Source organism: Bidens hawaiensis, unplaced genomic scaffold, assembly GCF_021521415.1.
Source record: "Bidens hawaiensis isolate Kalapana, Puna unplaced genomic scaffold, B.hawaiensis_p1.1 tig00008374_1, whole genome shotgun sequence".
In the NCBI taxonomy this organism is placed as follows: Eukaryota; Viridiplantae; Streptophyta; class Magnoliopsida; order Asterales; family Asteraceae; genus Bidens; species Bidens hawaiensis.
The window spans coordinates 64,068-81,957 of NW_027491592.1; the positions used below are offsets into that span (position 1 = coordinate 64,068).

Genomic DNA, 17,890 nt, shown 5'->3' on the forward strand with positions numbered 1-17,890 from the left:
TACGTGTCGCGTTCGGGTCTACGATAGATGGGTTGATGTTAGGTTAAAGGTTGACGGTCCGGGTCTACGCACCGGGTCACGTTTGGGTCGGTGATCCAGATCACATTCGAGTCAATGGTCGGTAACGCGATCGGGTCGTGTTCTCGACAACGGTACGGGTTGCATTCGGGTCGACAATCGAACCGAACGTGAACTGGCACAGAGTGTCGAACCGAAATGAATTGGCCTAGAGCGTCGAGCCAAACTGACCGAGAACATCGAACCAAACTAACCCAAAGCATCGAATTGAACGCGAACTGATTCGGAGCGTCGAACCGAACTAACCCAGATCCTCAAACTGACCACGCGGAGTGTTGAACCAAAGCAAAAGTGTCGAACCGAATGCGACTTGACCCGGGGCGTCAAACATATCGCGAATCCACCAGGGACATCGAACCGAACGCGAACCGAAACGGAGCGACGACCTAAAATCACTATGACCTAGAACGTCGACTCGAATGCGAAAACAGCCGAACATGGCCAAGTTAGTCAAACGCTCGAATATTTCAAAATATTTACTTGAATTCCTTCATATTTTGGAAAGATTTGAAATTTATTTATTTAAGAAATTTGAAAAAATTGAATTCCAATATTTTGCAACCGAACACACCAAAATGGAGTTATTTATTTTTTTGAGATATCATAAATTAACTTCATTCATAATGATATTTTCTCTCTCCACATCAAGAAATATCATGTTGTTATAGTAACAAAAAGATTACTAGAAAATACATAGGCTTCATACGGTTCCACCAATAGGAGGGTTTTGAGTAAGATTAAGGCGCAAAAAGTATGGTATTTCGATGGAACCAATGTACAAATGTTCCCTAATCTTCAGACCCGATGTAGTAAAACTCCACGAGTCATCGAAGTAGCCTCCGACTGGTTTTCCATCCAAATCTAGCGCCATGACTCCGCCAAACTTCGTGAGGGTAGGCATTTATGCAAATGTTTAAGCCCAAATGCCATAATCTTGCGTACAAATGGATATGTCATTGTAACTTGCGTTAAAAATGAATTATCCTGCGTCAACACACAATTCTTTATATAATATAAGAAATCACGGTTAACAAGTGCTAGTCTATTATGTCACAAGTGACATAGAAGACACCACCACCCATGCAATTGCCAACCAGTAATGCCCATCTCCATCATATCGTATGTTGTCTGGAACACCAGGTAAACCATCGATAAAAACATCAATAGACCCCTTTTTGTCGCCTTGTAAATAATATCTAGAGCACCTCATCCTGCGACATCAAGTCGTGTTTAATACATATACAAGTGGTAGTTATTTATAATGAGATTAGTTTATAAATCTTACATGAAGCTCTCACAAAAGATAACGAAGTCTTGGTTTGGTGAAAGTTCGACACCGTTAGCAAAGTAAAGGTCTCGAGCAAGCACTCGTGTTTGTTTGGTTAAAGGATCATAGCTTAGTAATCTACCGTGAGGTCTACCTTCCAAAAGGCATGACATTGCTTCATTATAGCCATACTTAGATGACCCATCGGTGAAATACACCATACCGTTTTTTGCAACAACTACGCAATCAGTAAACCCTAACTTCACCCCCTCGGCCTCGTCGGTCAATACCTCTATCTCGCCATCTAAACTTACCTTTATTAGTCCCTATAACCAACCAGTTGTTTATTAATTTAGCAAATATATTTTTGAAATACGCAAATCTTATAGTTATTTAATTTTAATATGTCAAGTGATCGATGAGTTGGGGTGTGATTTCTAACACGACACAAAAACACGATTAGTGGCGGCCCCGTAAGCCGGTTAAAAGGGCCCAACATCAACTTCTTTTTTTCAAAGTTTTGTTAGTGTAAGTTTAATTGGGCTGAGTTTGGAAGTCAGAGCCACTCTGGCCTAAGTTTTGAAATGGGTAGTGGCATTTTGGGTTAAGCCTGGAAGTCCAAAAACTAAATCTGGCACTAGACATGCATAAATCGGTTAACCGGTTAATTTAATAACCGGTTATTGGTCAACGATCAATTAATCGTTTAGGCTGGTTAATCAGGTCGGGATAATACCCGGTTTTCAAGCACAAAAACCCTGACCGGTATAACCGAACCGGTTAACCAGTAAATAACAGGCAAAACCCGGTTTAAAAAAAATAATTTAGAAACCTAAAACCAGTTTTAGTTAACCGGTTCTGAGGCCAAAAGGAAAAACTGATTACTAACCATCGGTTTTTTCCAGATAAAAACCGACTAGAGAGGGACCGGTTTCTAACCGGTTAACCGGTTTGGACGTGCACCTCTATCTGGCACTCATTATCAAACAAATTTTTTTTAGTAACATGCGTTATTCGATTACTTTAACTCTTTAAGGTTAATGTGTTCGGGTCGTGTTCATGTCAACTCAATAATACACGTATCGTGTTCGGGTTCATGTGTGACACAATTTTCGGATTCATATCGTGTTTGATTGATCCGTCACCTCGTAAACACGGCCCTTTTGTTAGCCATATAACTATGCTTTTGGCCCTATTAACTTTCTCCATAGAAATTCATGTACTCCCTATAAATGTTTTATTCGGTAGCTTTTTTTATGTAACAAATATAAGAAAAAGAACCAACCTTAAAAGCATCAGCCACAAACACATCACCCGAATCCGCTACCGAGACACCAAGAGGCCGACCACCCGTGTTAACCCAATTCTCAACTACCATCTCACCCGCCAAGTCATTCAACTTGACTCGTTTAATCCACCCGTCCCCACAGCCCGTGTACACAAACCCCGTTTTTGGTTCATAGGCGTTGTCCTCGGGTCCAATCAACTGACCCGTCCCTATCTTTTCCAAACTCGGAAGATTGGCTGCATTTTTTCTAGCTAATACAACAACCGGTTTTCCAATATCATGCATCGGGTATGGCACGGTCTCAAATTCATCAAGATGGATAACAAGCACCGCTATCGCGATAACAAACGTGACAAATACGAGACTGATACTCCATGTATTAGTGACGTTTTTGGTTGTGTTGGCTAAGTTATCCATTTGTGGGAAAATTTGATTTTGCTAAGGTAAAAGTGGTATGATGTTTTATAATGTGTAGTTGTGGCTCGTTTTTGACTTTGTGGCTTCAGTCCACTACATGCCAATAACTTTAACTATTATCAGTCAAACAAGTGGTATGGGATTAATATTATCTTATAATGTTGATCATTAACGGAGCTTAATTAAGTACCAAACTTTATATTAGAATATATATAAATATACAACCCAACAAAATACTAGTAACAAAAAAAGAATATTAGATAATTTGGGTAGAGATATTGTACGCTAATGCCTTAACATACGAGAGGTACGTGAGACGCTCAAAGGCAAAAAACAAAGGCAAAACCCTAAAACGCTCACAAAAACTTAAACGCTCAGCCAAAAACCTAAAACGCTCAAAAAACGGTATTCGTGAAAAGAGTAAAAACATGATCGATTAACGATCCAAAACTGTTTTTTTCGGTTAGCCAATGATTAATTGGATATGTATTGACGATTCCGAGATGTTGGGATGTGATTTCAAGTATCGATTCGTGAAAAATGGGATTCGCGTACGTTAATGTATGTTAAGGATTAGTGTATTGGATCTTTTCACTAGATAATTTTACCATACTATTAAAGCAATACAAAATATTCACTTCGACTAGCATGTCCACATAGGCTTATAAGTCATACGGTTTTCATCTATATAATTGTCATATAATTCATTAATTAATATTTTCTAGAATCATAACATCACTAATTAATGTTTTATATAATTATAACCAACTACTTCTTTTCAAATGATTTAAAAACCGATTTTGACCACAGTTAATTATTTATAACTGATTTTGTGTTTCCTATTTTAGTATGACTGTTATTTTAGCAATTCAATGATTTATATAACAATTTCTCATTCAACCATTTATATATTTTTTTCATACATTTTATGATTTGTAAAGAAAAGATAAAGAATTCTTATGATATCTACATATATATAAAACGTTTGAAATATTTTTCACCCGTGTGTAATATGGGCCGATATCCTAGTATTCATAATAATAATGCAACCAAAGTAACTAAGGAAAAAAAGCTTCACTTGGGGGGACAACTTTGTATCTTGTTAGTCAATGCATAAAAAGAAAAGAATAACCAATATATGCCGATGACAGAAGTAGTCCAATCTCTAAAGCTGAGGCAACATCAAAAACATAATCAGAAGCAAACACTTTTGATTTAGAGCTTCAGCACCTCAATCGCTTTCGTGCTCGGTCGCTTCATCATCATATGATGTGATGTGAACAGTAAAATTGACCAGGTCCGGCCCAAGGGCCATGCAGCCCGTGAAACCGCACAAAGCCCATAATTAAAGAATTCATGATATGCATTAAATAAATTAGATACAAACAAAAATTAATTAAAAGTGTCTTGTAGCTCATATGGTATGCTCTATTGTTTGCATGGTTGATGTTGGACTCAGGTGCAATACCTAGTAACTGCATTTTTTTTTCAATATTACCAGAACTTGTATAGCATATTTTATAGGCTACAACATTATTTTCTTTTCTTTTTATTGTTTGGGTTAATTTCTTTGTTTGTATTAAGATCTTTTATCTTATTTGTATATCTAATATATAGTTTTTTAAAGCAAAAGCCTATAACTAAAGTTATAAAATTCTAATTTCGTGTAATTCAAAGAACAAAAAGTATTAGTCTTTTTTTTTTCAATAGACTAATCCGAGCATTTTTTTACTTTCTCTTCAAAAATAATTTTAATATATAGGGGCCAATATTTTTTCATATCACGGGGCCCTTGAGGTGCCCCGCATCCTCAAAGACGTCACTGAAATTGACCAACCTTACCTACAAAGGGATTTTGAGGAAGTCATGACGTGGACACGGTGAGTGTTCTCCAAGCAAAAGGAGATAAGACACTTTCACCAAAATGACAAGTATCAGACCTGCATCTTAGAAAGGGTAGGATAATACCTTCTTGATCACGCAAGTGAGTTGGCTTGACAACTCAGCTAGAGGCCTTGAGCAGACCCTTCTCATTATAAAAAGACTCGTTGGGCTCAGGTATAACCACTCTGACTCTGATCACAACCCATTTCCTTCTCTAAAAAAACACTCTCCTCTCTAGAATAGTTTCCACGCTTATTGTTGAAACAACTAGCTCCCAAGCTGCTGAAGCGTTCCGTCGAAGTGATCAAGCTGTCTATAGCTAGCCCGAGCAGTCTTAGTGTCCATCTCATTCCATGCTCCTTTCATTTAAACATCTTTATTGTCTACTTGTGTTATTACTTCATACAAATGACTAATGTTGAGCGTCGAAGGGTAGTCCAGATACCCCATCTCTGGTCCCTTCTAACTAGTTCGTTTATGTTGGCAGGTTTTAATGAAGGAATGTGACAAAGCTGACAACCCTTGGTTAACTTGTCCTTTTTCATGATTATCTATACTAGTAGGAAGATATTTTCTACCTAACTTCAAAATCCAAAAACCCCCAAAATACATTAAGTCCAGAATTTCACCCGCATAAAGACTTCACACGGAAGTAACACTGGACTGGGGGGACTTATAGAGGTAGGGTACCAAAAAGACCCAAATACCCTTAAGTACCACCCGCGGGTCGTAAAGGAGCCTCTCACATATCACCCGCGGGACATATGGATCACCCGCATATCATGGAAGAGGAACAACGTCCTCATACCACGCGCGGAAGCATTCTGGCACCCTGAGAAGTCATCCGCAGGACTAGACATTGGTCCACCAATATGACCGGAGGGCAATATCAGTTAGACAGCTGCCAATAACTAACTATACTCTAGAAGAACGTCCACGATTGTTACTTGAAGAGTACGTGATTTGCTCACCAATGAAAGAAGGACACCTGGCCAGTTTGTTATAACTGTGCACATGGCCAGGGTGCAATTCGTCCCATCATTAGGTGACGCATGTCCAGGTTGTTACACCCATGCACATGGGACGTATAACTCAACCTATCATAAGAGGACACACGTCCAGGCAGTTATCAAGATCTTCTAGAAGAGGACAGCTGGCTAAATCACCTTATGAAGAAACACTAAGTGACCCCGGCGGATTATGGATAATCTTAGGGTTAAGTAGATGTTTCCCACGAGGGTTAGGTCCGGCAAAGATGGTTATTCTTCTGATGTCCTGCAAAACAGACACCGTGAGCTCGTCACTGAGAAGGGGGGGTTCCTCCTTGTGACCACCCTCCGGCGTGAGAATCAGACTAGGTTGCTCTGAATATAAGTGTATATTAAGAGAAATAGCTAGAGAAGATAAGATAATATCAGATGATATATGATGATGATACCGTTCCAAGGTGTTGGAGTATTTATAGCCGAAGGTAGGTTTCCAAGCAGGTACGGCCAACTGTATAATATTCATTTTCCACCAACTACAGGCTACGCACGTGCCACGATGGGAGTTGGTGAGTAGGCAGCGGCTGATAGTGACATGGCCAGCTGTATAATATTCCTTTTTCACCAACCATAGGCTGTGTACGTGCCACGATGGGAGTTGGTGGGTAGGCAGCGGCTGATAGTGACATTTTGTACTAGAGCGTGCTCCTCCTCGTACTGTTGTCGGTGAGCTGTCACCCTGTGATTGGTTCATGGGCTGCTTTGGTCAGATCTTGTCTATTTTGTCCATACCTTGGCAGGTATAGTACAAAAGATCTTCCAGAAGCGTACGGACTGGCTCATTTGGGCGGGAGTATTCCCGCATTGCTCATTCCTTCTTCAGGTGACATTACTGAATTATTAAGAGTTAGTGCCTTATGCGTGTAGCCTTACTATTAGTGCGGGTAGCCTTCCCTCATGGCTTGTATCCGCAGCTGCGGGAACAGGCGGGGTACTTTACCATTGGGAGGCTTTTCCAGCGGGAACAGCTGGCGTACTATGCGTAAGGTCTTCATCTCTCTGAGCATGGTGGGTCCTGCGGATCCAGTTGGTCTTTGCGCAGACGTCCCTCTTCAAGGTGAGTCTTGCGGGTCCAACTGGGCTCTGCTGGGACCTACATCTTCACCTTATTACCTCCTTCGGCTATAAATACCTTGTCAACATGCATGAGGTATTCATTCACATTCACTCACTTACTGGTATTCTGACTACACTTAGTCTACTTCAGTACTTTCTTCATTATGAACGTTACTGATTCTCACGCCGGATGGTGGTTACAGGAAGACCCCCACCTTGTCCTTCCTGTAACGAGACTCACGGTGTCAGTTTTGCAGGTTCCGGTCATTGGACTTTGGGAGGTTGTACTCATGATGTGTTAATAGTTATCGTATTTTACCCTGTAGACTCATTGGATCCAAGACCCATAATCGAGGAGTGGATCCGTGTTTCTTTATGTCCCTTATTTGTTTTATTTGTTGAAGCAACATATACCTGCTTGTATGTTGGGTCCTTAATGTTTATTAATTACATTGGACGTCTTATAACTAAAAGTTATCCATTAAAAGGATGTAATTTGTTACAAACCACTCAATGCGTTCTTTTTCATTGACTAAGGGTGCAATATTGTTCATCTGATAAACATATATGTACATACCTCCCACTTGGTTTTACAATATTCAAGAACCCAATTCAAAAATGATTATGATTGTTACTGATTTTTGGTAAGAGGTCTTCATTGGTACTCCATGGCTTTGACTCGCTCCTACCGGCGGTTACTGGGGTGGGGTGCGTCCAGAGAATCGTCATAACCTTCTTCAACTTGTTCGTTAACTGGAGAGGGTTGAATTTCATCACTTTCTTCATACGAATGTTGGATTTGATGGTACACAAATTTTGTGTTTGTGTTTCTAAAACAAATTGTGATTGCGGTTGAATTGGATCATAAATTGTTGAACTAGTTGGGTGAAAACATTGGCTAAATGGTGGCACTTGGAAGGGTTAAACTTTAGTAAATTGTTGTGAACTTGTCTATGGTTTTTTTTGGTAGCATATATGTGCCTACGATCATGGGATGACATGTCTATAGGAAAATATATCGTGGAATTAAAGGATAAAAGTGGTGGTGATAAAACTCGTCTAAACATAAATTAAGTAATTGCAGTTCTGATAATTTTTTTATATGACAAAAATAGTAACCAACAATTACATCAACATCACTTGCAAGACATAAGCGGTACCGTTTGAGTGGGACGGTGTTTTTAGAGTAATTAAGTTAAAGTCACGCGAATTATTAAGTATATAAGTATATATAATAGTAGGGGGCAACTTCATAAAATATTAATCAAGTTTTAAAAGTGTTCCAATTAGATAACTCAACTTTAAAAATTGTTCTAATTAAGTCACTCAATTTCATATTTTATTAAATTAAAGGTTTAACATGTTTTTTTAGCGTTTTTCTTTTTTGTTTCACATAGGAAATATTTTTATATTTTTTTTATGTTGACGTTGAGTGCCGACGTGGATTTTATTTTTTATTTTTGAATTTTAAATAATTAACTTTTTTTATTTTCTTTTAAGTATAACTACATATATTGCAAATTCCGACCCCCACATCTTATCATCTATTTCTTTCTTGACGCACACAAAAATCCGTGGACTCGATTTGAAGATTTAGTGACCCAATTTGAGAAAAATATGCATGAGTGATCTAACTGAAACATTTTTAAAAATTGATTATTATTCTATGAGATATTCTCAACTAATAATTATATATATCATTATCTTGTAGAATGGAAATTATTGAGACAATAGGCTAACAATTAGGATTATACAATGATATATAATACATGTTCTCTTTGTTTTTAACTAGCTATTATATATTCATAAGAATTTAGTTTGGTCATCTCTCGATTTTGGACCACTTATCTCAACTTTATGTGACGAATCAATTTCCACGTGGCTCTCTTCAACAAGATACTAAATATGCACCAACTACCAAGACCCCATTATTATTAATCCACGTCATCCACATTATGTTACGTTTACAATTAAAGTCACTATATATATTGTTTGAAAAGCCACTTAGTTATGTATCAACAAAGGTTTTAACTTTTTTACGTACGTAGGTTGATATTATTATATTATTCTCAATTGTTCCTTTGATATGATATGATAGCCTGCAACAGTTTTGACATTATTTTTTTCAATTTCTTGGTATTATTTGTATTTCCTATCCATGCACGTATGGCCACGGTATGGGACCGATATAAATTTATGTGGATCAGGATAACATCATTGTCCCTAGAACCTTCATTTTACATATCGTCTTCACACCTATTAATTCTACATATATTTTTTTTAAATTAATCAACTTTATATCAACTTCCGAACACTCATTATAATAAATTTAATATTTTAAAATCTGGTATTTTATTGGTATTGAATTTAGTTTACAAATAGTATAACTGGCTGAATCGAAATGTACCAGGAGGTTCAAGTGGATTAAATAATTTACTTTATAATTCCATATAAATACAAAAAAGTATATTAATAAACATCAAACATGAATAAAATATCACACATGAAGAATGGTCGAGTCAGATAGAAAGTTTGTACTTTGTATATGAAATTAGTCAATTACAAAAGATGGAAATAAATCAAGATTGGATTTTTATTATTCAAAATTGGTTGATTAACGAAACGTCATCTACCGTGTTTAGTCGTTTATTTTATTAAAAGTCATTTCTAAAAAATATGGGCCGCTAAGTAAAAATATTAAAATTCTTTTGGATTTAAAACCGATTTGCCAGTTTAAACTGGTATTTAAAAAAAAACGGCGGTACATTGTTTTAGCAAACCGTCAAAAAAAATCGGGATTTAAATACCGATTGACTTACAAAAATTCGATATAACTGGTTCAACTGACCGGTACATACCGATTTTTAAAACATTAATTAATAAATCTAGTTCCCTATATATAACTACCATTTAATCCACAAAAAATATTGCATCCAAATATACAATATTATTCATTTTCCTCTTTTCTAAATAATATTATCATCATGAACATAACTTGTTCCTTCACCTTCATCTTCACTGTCACACTCTCACTTCTCTCGGCCACTTCCGCCGTAATCTACGACTCCTCCGGCAACAAGCTTCTAACCGGCATCCCGTACTACATCCTCCCCCTCCTCCGCGGCACCGGGGGTGGCCTAACCGTCACCCGGGCCACCAAAGACTCATGCCCACTCGATGTCACACAAGAGCCGTTTGAAGTAAACAATGGCGTCCCGTTCACCTTCACTCCCATCATTCTCGACGAACAAATCATCCGCGGAGCATACCCTATATCTATTGAGGCTAATGTCATAAACCCATGTAGTGGATCCAACATATGGAAGGTGACGTTAGATATTTTATTTTAGTTAACTGGATTGACTTGTCGACTAATATATAATCATATTATATATTAAACAAGTTAGGAGTTGTGCAGTGCACACTTGCTTTAGTTTATTATGATTTAATTAACGTTCGATCCAAGGAGGCAACTCCTGCCGTTAGCTTGAATCGAGCTGCTAGGTCAGCTTAAAATTTTTTATTTAACTACTTTTATTATATTGAAAATTCATTAGAAAATGAATCTTCAGTATTATTATTATCATTATTATATAATACAGTTACAAACTTTGGTGCCGCTAAGTAGTGCCGATGGGGCCACTAGGTGGCATCGTATTAGTCGTTGAATTTCTTTTCTTTTTTTTACATTTTTTGTATCTTATTTTAGTTCGGGTACCGTGACAAATATAACAGAAACAGAACAAATTCGCATAGACTCACTGCACATTGTTATAAGTTCGGTACTGTAACCAATGTGATGAAAATCAGCCGAATTTGCGTAGACTCACCGCCTCAACTTCCTGGATCGGCAATGCTCGGATCGTCCTGCGCCCGAGTGTTTCTGACTGAGGCCACTCAATTGATCCACTTCAAATTTTATATGTTTTGTTTTATTTTTGGTTTTTAGTTCCGGTATCATAACGCACTTAATCGAAACCCACCGAATTTGCGTCGACTTACCGCCTCAACGCCGGGACCGACAACGTTTAGGTTTATCATCGCCTGGGTTTTACCAACCTGCTCGGTACAACGCGCCGAGTATAACACTAGTTAATAACATATGTCAAAATATTGACGGATTTTAATGAATATTTAAAAATTTTAGTATTTTAATAGCCTAAATAATTTTAATCTGAAAATGTTACACGACTCTCAAATAATCCAAGTTACTAATCACGTAATTCTCCAACAGGTGACGTCTACCGCACTGAAGAAAAACGATGAAGACGCGTTTCTAACAAGTAAAGAAGATAAGAGTAAGAAGAAGAAAGATGACGACGACGATGAAGATAAAAATAAGGATGTTGCGAATGTTGAAACTATAACAACCGGTGGGGAGTTTAATAAGCCCGAGAGTTGTTTTCAAATAGTGGAAGATAATTTGATGCCGGGTTTGCAAAGTCACCAGATTCAAAACTGTCCGTTTAAGTGCGGGTCGAGTAGTTCAGGTTATACTTGCTATAATATAGGTGTTGTTACGGATGCTGATGGTAATGGGTATCTTGCTAGGACAGATGCGGTTTTTCCTGTTGTGTTTACGAGTTCTTATGGTGCGTTTAGCGCGTCGGCAAAAGTAAGCACGTTTAGTCAGTTGTCGGCTAAAGTGAGCGCGATTAGCCATTCGGGAAAATGATGTGGAATAATTATTAGAGGTGGTACATTTGTTCGAAGAAATAAAAAACAAATGTATTAAATGTATACGGGTTGAATTATTGGTCGTCGCTATTTTTAGCTACCTAAATTTAATGGTCACAAAATGTTTTAATGCTGACATTTGACGTCGCTATATCGTTGCTGGCATGAAATGTGACTCGGTGTAGTTGTTAATTTAAGGCAAATTAGAAATAAATAATCCCAATTTTTATGTATTAGCCGATAATAATCCCAAGTTAAAAAATCACTACCAACGATCCCAACTTTCAACTATTTTGTCTCAATGGTCTGTTAAAAAACACTTAACGCTGTTAAATTTTTCCCAAGTTTCAAACCGATGTCTTAGAGCTTTTGATCGAAAGAACAATACAAGCCGACCGATGTAAAACTTATCTTGAAACGGTGATCCAAGCGATGAAACAATGTTTCAATTTGTGTTTTTGAATTTCAATTAACAAAAAACAAGTCATTTAAATCACCGTTTCAAGATAATTTTTATTTGGGTCAAAATCGTTACCTTTATTTGTAATCTATAGCATGAACATGACTGATTTAATCTATCTAAACGAGTAATGGATAGATGGAGAGAGAACTTGTTGAACTTGTTGATGCGTCATAATAAATGAGTAAAACGGATCATAAATGGTATGTCGGGTTGACTTTTCAATGTTTTTAACCAAGCTAGCATGTAAATTCGAACATAACCCTTTAATTCATTTATTAAACTGGTTAAATAAGACAAATGAATACCTTAATGCTATATTCATGGTTTTTTTTTCGGTTTTAAAACCGTCTTGATTTAAGAATCAATTGCTAAAATTTCCTTAAAAAAAGGCAAATTGGATTATATTAATCTCATCTTTTTTTGTCATTGACAGAAAATAGTTTAAACTGAGAATATTCCTGATGAAGGTTACACCTTCTAAAAAACTTTTCTCATTGGACCTCCGTTTAAAAAGCTGGACGGCGTTAAATAATATCCAGAATTTCAAACTGATGTAAAACTTAAATGCTACACTATCTGATCTATGCAGAATTGCAGAGTAGGCGCTCTATTTAGTAACATCAAACGACGAAACGATGTTTCTATTTGGGTGTTTGAATTTCCAATTAACAAAATTTAAGTTGTTTGGAGCATTGTTTCGTGATAAGTTTTACATCAATCAACTTGCATTCTCATTTCGATCAAAAGCCATAAAACGTCATTTGGAAATTCGTATAATCTTAACGCTACTAGTTTCTTTAACGGAGGTCCAATAGAAGGGGAAAAAAATAAAAGGTGTGGCCTCTAGTAGGAATATTTTCAGTTGGAAAATATTAAAAAAATATTAAAATCTAATTTGCCTTAATAAATAAATTATTCTAAAAACATTAAAAGACACAAAAATGGATTTGTGGCGAAACGGATTGTGTAGAAACATGTCGATTAGAATATGTATCAGAGTCAAGTTTGTAAATCGCGTATTTTGGACAAAGGTTTTCTTGGTATGTAAAATGACATCTAGCGACGATTTAGCATCGAAATTATTATACGTTACATGATATATTAGCTTCAATATAGTGACGGTTTTGTTTGAATGCAGAAGGTATGGAGGCACGTGGTAGAAGGACTAAATGATAGGAGGTATGATTGTCCAATTTTATCATTTGTTTAATGACTAGAAGCTCAATATGGTTGTAGTAGGTCCGATATGTATCAAGGCCACTCGTTTATTAAGCAATTAAGACACTCGACAACATGTGTCAGATTGAGTTCCTTAGTTAAAGAATACTTAATTAAAGGTGTTCATATTTTTTTTATTATTTGTCTTAATATAAATGTCTACTTTCAAAATTAGCCAACTTTCAAGTTTTCTCTTAAACACACACAGCTAATATTAATAAACAATATTCGTGGACCAAATTTCCAAAGGCATTATTGTCATTTGATAAAAAAAAGAGTAATCATTCAATCTATCTTAAACTTTGTATTTTTCAAACTATGACATTTTTAATGAGACAGAGAAAGTAACATATATGCATGTAGCATCATGCATTTTATAACCAAATATTGTTCGTTTTAATCACAAATAGTTCACGAGTTTTGAGTTTTGTTGCTTCTATGAAAACTTCATATGAGATTACGAGGTCTTCCATGCATTTTTTTTTCAAACAACGAGGTCATCCATCATAATATTACTACTACAAACATAGGTAACTATGGATTTTTACTATGAGCCTAAAAATCTCCATTTATAACCGAAATTGGATTTGTCTTAAGGTGTTACAGACTTACAGTATCTATCAGTCTTTCAATTATAGAGGAACTCGATTCAAGTTAATTTAATATATATATATATATATATATATATATATATATATTTGTGTGTGTGTATTAGGCTACAACATCATTACACTCCAAAAATAAAACCTACAATTTGCTGACAAGGCGTCACATGACGTAATCGTCATATTTTGTAGCCCCTCCACTATACATAGCCTAATTGATTAAGGTTTCGGAATTCAGACGTTGTCATTTCAAAATAAAATAATTGTATATTAGCCTGGTTAGGTGGATGGGTTTATAGTAATGTTTGTATATTTATGATTGTTATAATTGTTGTGGGTCACAACAATTTTTTAGATAAGCCCCCACAAGGCAAACACTCTAAACAAACTCAGTAGTTATTCAGTCAAAAGATCAAACTCCTTGCCAGAATAAAATTTGCATTAACAAAAACAGATGAAGTGATCACTTTTAACTTATTATTGACCCAATAACAAAGATATCAACAATTAAAACAACAAAATAATAATTACTCTTGAGGGATATTAATGGGAAAAAAAAGAGCACATTTTGTGCTGTCAGACTGTAGAACATCAACTGTACCTTTGCTAGTACGCCCTTTCGAATGTCGTGGAGAAGCAAGAAGTCAAATAGTCAAAGTGGGAAGATCCTGTATGAAGCAATCCAGCGTGTTACGTTAAAGCCTCGGGCAAGTCGATGGCCGCAAAGAGACAAAAATATTTCAAAAAAAATGTGACGGGAGAAAGGGTAAAAATGGAAGTCTTTTTTACTGTTAAATGTTTTTTTTATTAGATGACCATAACCATATCATCTCCTCCAGATGCAATTGCTTCAAGTTTCTTCCAAGTCAACTCGCGATGCTCGAGCGTTTGGTTGACCATGGCTTCTTTTTCTTTAAATTGATTATTGCAATCCTCAAAGAGTTCTGCATCCATCTCAATGAACAATTTTCTGACATTGCCTGTTAGTCCGTTAATAGCTTGGTTCCAGTGACTCCTAATGTTCTTCTCCAAAGGTTCAAAGATAATGGGTAAAATAACATCCCGATTTAGTGCAATCAAGTCCACTATATGCTCATTGTTCCACCAGAACAGTGCTCGTTCTGCAACCTACAAACACATATTCACATGACCGTTCAATCAGATGCTAAATTTCTTAACTTGCATAAAAGTCACAAAATGGGTTGGTTTGGGGCTCAAACAGAACCAAAACATGAAAACTTGACTTTTCAAAAACCGTTTAGTTTCAGTTTGGGTTCGGTACATCGGTTTCGTTTTATTTATCTTTTTTTGGTTTTATCATTTGGGCTAGAAATTTTTGGGTCGAAAATAATGGATTTGGGTCAAAAAGTTTGGGTCGAATAAACAATGAATTCAGAATGAAAAATAATGAATATGGGTAAAAGTTAATAAAATTTTCGAGTCCAAAATAATGAATATGTGTACAAAATAATCAAATCCAGAATATTGAATTTGGGCCTAAAATTTTGGGTTTAAATCTTTTTGTTAATTACTTGATTAACTGATTATCATACAGTTTAGCTAAAATATTTAGTTACACTATTTACTGAACTCTTATAAATTACTTCACATTCAAAATTAAAAATGAAAATCAATATATTCAGCTTTTACGAAAACATTAAACCAAAACGTCTGTTTTTGTTTGTGTTCGCTTATTTCGTTTCGGGTTCTTCAGTTATAGATCGTTTTTTGGTTTCATGTATATCCCTGTGAGATAGAGTGCTTCTCATAGATTCTAAGCAACAGAAAACTAAACGTACTAAAAATATAGTATTATTAAGCTACCAATAACAAAAAAAATTATAACACAAACGCAAAGTTATATACAATATACAATATTAATAAAATAACAGATTTTTAATATAAACGAACCTGGAAATTGGGGCTATTAATGCAGCGTCCAACCTGCCGAAAAAGAGGAACCATACATTGTTGAAACTCTGCGGGCTGAGTCACATCCAGAATCTCTTCAAGTTCACCGAGAAACAAAATCTCCTTTGTGCAGTTACTCACGGGCCAGTATCTCAACAACCCTCTAATAACAAAATCCGCCAACTTATAATCCTTTTCAACAAATTGAATTATGCAGTAAGATAACTGTTGATGATAATAATTAATATACTTCGCTTTATGCAACGGTATAAGCGCACGCACAAGAAACAACTTATGTTCTTCCTTCATCGGAACAGCAAAACCGTTAATAATACTTCCAAGAATCTCCAACAGTTCACCAAGACCGGGATGCCTCTCGGTTTCAAATATAAATCGATAAAAGACATTATTAATCGCCTTTCTGATAAACGGGCGGTGAACCATGAACTTACCATACACGCGATGGAGTATGGTTTTCAAATACTCGCGCTCACGTGGATCCTCTGAGTTAAACAAGTCGAGCAAGTTTAACACGAATGTATGATCGATAAACCGTTTGGCTACTTTAGTGTCGGTATCGTGTGAGACGACGTATCTTAATAGTAATTCATACACGAGCTGCAAGTGAGGCCACGAGGGTTCTAAGTACATCTCATCTTCTTCCGGATCACCATCTATCGCTCCGGTATTCTCATACGCTGCAGGAGGCAAAGCTCTAAATATGTTAATAGATATCATATTAACCATCTCCTGCTGCATTATCTCATTCATCTTACTCGAGCCCGACTGCACTAAATCAACAAGCTCCTGCAAATTCTGCCTCTTGATCTCCTTCTCTTTAACTTTCTTCAACGTGTCCGAAAACTCAAACGAAACCATGCACATACTGACTTTCCTTATAAACAAAACGTGTCGTTCGGATACCGGTACGTCTTTCAGCAGAGGCGTGACCTCGATCACGCACGGTGAGGCGGTCCGAGTGATGGCTTGTGACTTGATGGTAGTCAGCTGAGCCTGCGGGATGGCGGAACGGGAGGCGTGGTTCACAGTGACATCAGACGGACCGTTCGGTCCGGGCGGAGGTTCGATTACTTCGGGTTTGGACCCCTTTTTTATTCCTTTAATGATCTTCAACATGTTTACGTGTTACACAATGTATCACAAAACCTAATCCCCAAATTGAAACTAATTGGATTGTAATTATGAATCTAAATAAGGTTCGTAGGAGCAATTGATCAGCCGATTGAAGCCCTAAAATAGAATTAGGGTTAGAAAATGAGTGTGAGTGATTAAATAATGAAATTGTACCTTGTTGATTATGATTAGATTGAAGGAATAAGAGATCCGAGATCCAGAAATTAATAACATCTGCAGAATTAGGTTTGTGAGTTGAATGATTAATAAGAATTAATTATTAATGGATTGATTAATGAATGAGATGATGAGCATAGGAGAAAGAGAGGGAGATATGTCTCATATTAACAGAAAACTGAACATATTTTCATATCATGATCCAACAACATGGAAAATAGAGAAATTAAATTCTATTTTATTATATTTTGTTTATTTTTTTTTTCTTTAAAACGACAAATTTCTTTTTGTGTTTAGCTTGATTGAAAAGTTTCGTTACTTCACTCATGTTGGTTTTCAGAGTTTGGTTTGAGCGTATCCTCGAAAGATAATACCGTCGGCTACCACCTGACAATCGTTGTGTTGGCACAAGAGCAGAACTCTCTGACGTAACACACGATCATCATCATCATCATCATCATCATCATCACCGTACTCAATATATCTCACCAATAGCAAAACTATGATAGGGTCTGAGGAGGGTAATATGTAGACAACCTTACCTCTACCTTTTAGGAATAGAGAGACTGCTTCCGGTGAGACATCCGACTCAATAGTAGTTTGCATCAAGCCTTGGACATAAGACACATAACACTCAACCATCGGTACACCACCAATTAGTGCATGTAC

General features: G+C 36.5%; 2 protein-coding genes and 1 pseudogene across 3 annotated transcripts; 1 reads left to right on the top strand and 2 right to left on the bottom strand.

Moving 5' to 3' along the window:
• Positions 1-767: 767 nt before the first annotated feature.
• On the bottom strand, positions 768-3,050 carry LOC143637597 (protein STRICTOSIDINE SYNTHASE-LIKE 5-like; annotated as a pseudogene). The gene is made up of 4 exons (XR_013154456.1): positions 2,631-3,050; positions 1,364-1,671; positions 1,157-1,289; positions 768-1,062 (listed from the first exon to the last, which is right to left on the bottom strand). The product of XR_013154456.1 is annotated as a protein STRICTOSIDINE SYNTHASE-LIKE 5-like (transcript).
• Positions 3,051-9,960: 6,910 nt separating this feature from the next.
• LOC143637527 (miraculin-like) lies at positions 9,961-11,787 on the top strand. The gene is made up of 2 exons (XM_077104895.1): positions 9,961-10,362; positions 11,271-11,787. The coding sequence occupies exons 1-2, from the start codon at positions 10,021-10,023 to the stop codon at positions 11,709-11,711; spliced, it is 783 nt and encodes a 260-aa protein (XP_076961010.1). The 5' UTR covers positions 9,961-10,020; the 3' UTR covers positions 11,712-11,787.
• Positions 11,788-14,368: 2,581 nt separating this feature from the next.
• LOC143637599 (serine/threonine protein phosphatase 2A 57 kDa regulatory subunit B' beta isoform-like) lies at positions 14,369-17,058 on the bottom strand. Its single transcript, XM_077104950.1, has 2 exons — positions 15,911-17,058; positions 14,369-15,127 (listed from the first exon to the last, which is right to left on the bottom strand). Exons 1-2 carry the CDS (start codon positions 17,045-17,047, stop codon positions 14,807-14,809), a joined length of 1,458 nt encoding a protein of 485 aa, XP_076961065.1. The 5' UTR covers positions 17,048-17,058; the 3' UTR covers positions 14,369-14,806.
• Positions 17,059-17,890: the final 832 nt, after the last annotated feature.

Excerpts from the sequence above, each read along its gene's own strand:
- LOC143637527 (XM_077104895.1), top strand. The coding sequence starts at position 10,021 with ATGAACATAACTTGTTCCTTCACCTTCATCTTCACTGTCACACTCTCA. Across the intron at positions 10,363-11,270 it reads GTGGATCCAACATATGGAAG|GTGACGTCTACCGCACTGAA; the intron begins GTGACGTTAGAT and ends ATTCTCCAACAG.
- LOC143637599 (XM_077104950.1), bottom strand. The coding sequence starts at position 17,047 with ATGTTGAAGATCATTAAAGGAATAAAAAAGGGGTCCAAACCCGAAGTA. Across the intron at positions 15,128-15,910 it reads TTAATAGCCCCAATTTCCAG|GTTGCAGAACGAGCACTGTT; the intron begins GTTCGTTTATAT and ends ATGTGTTTGTAG.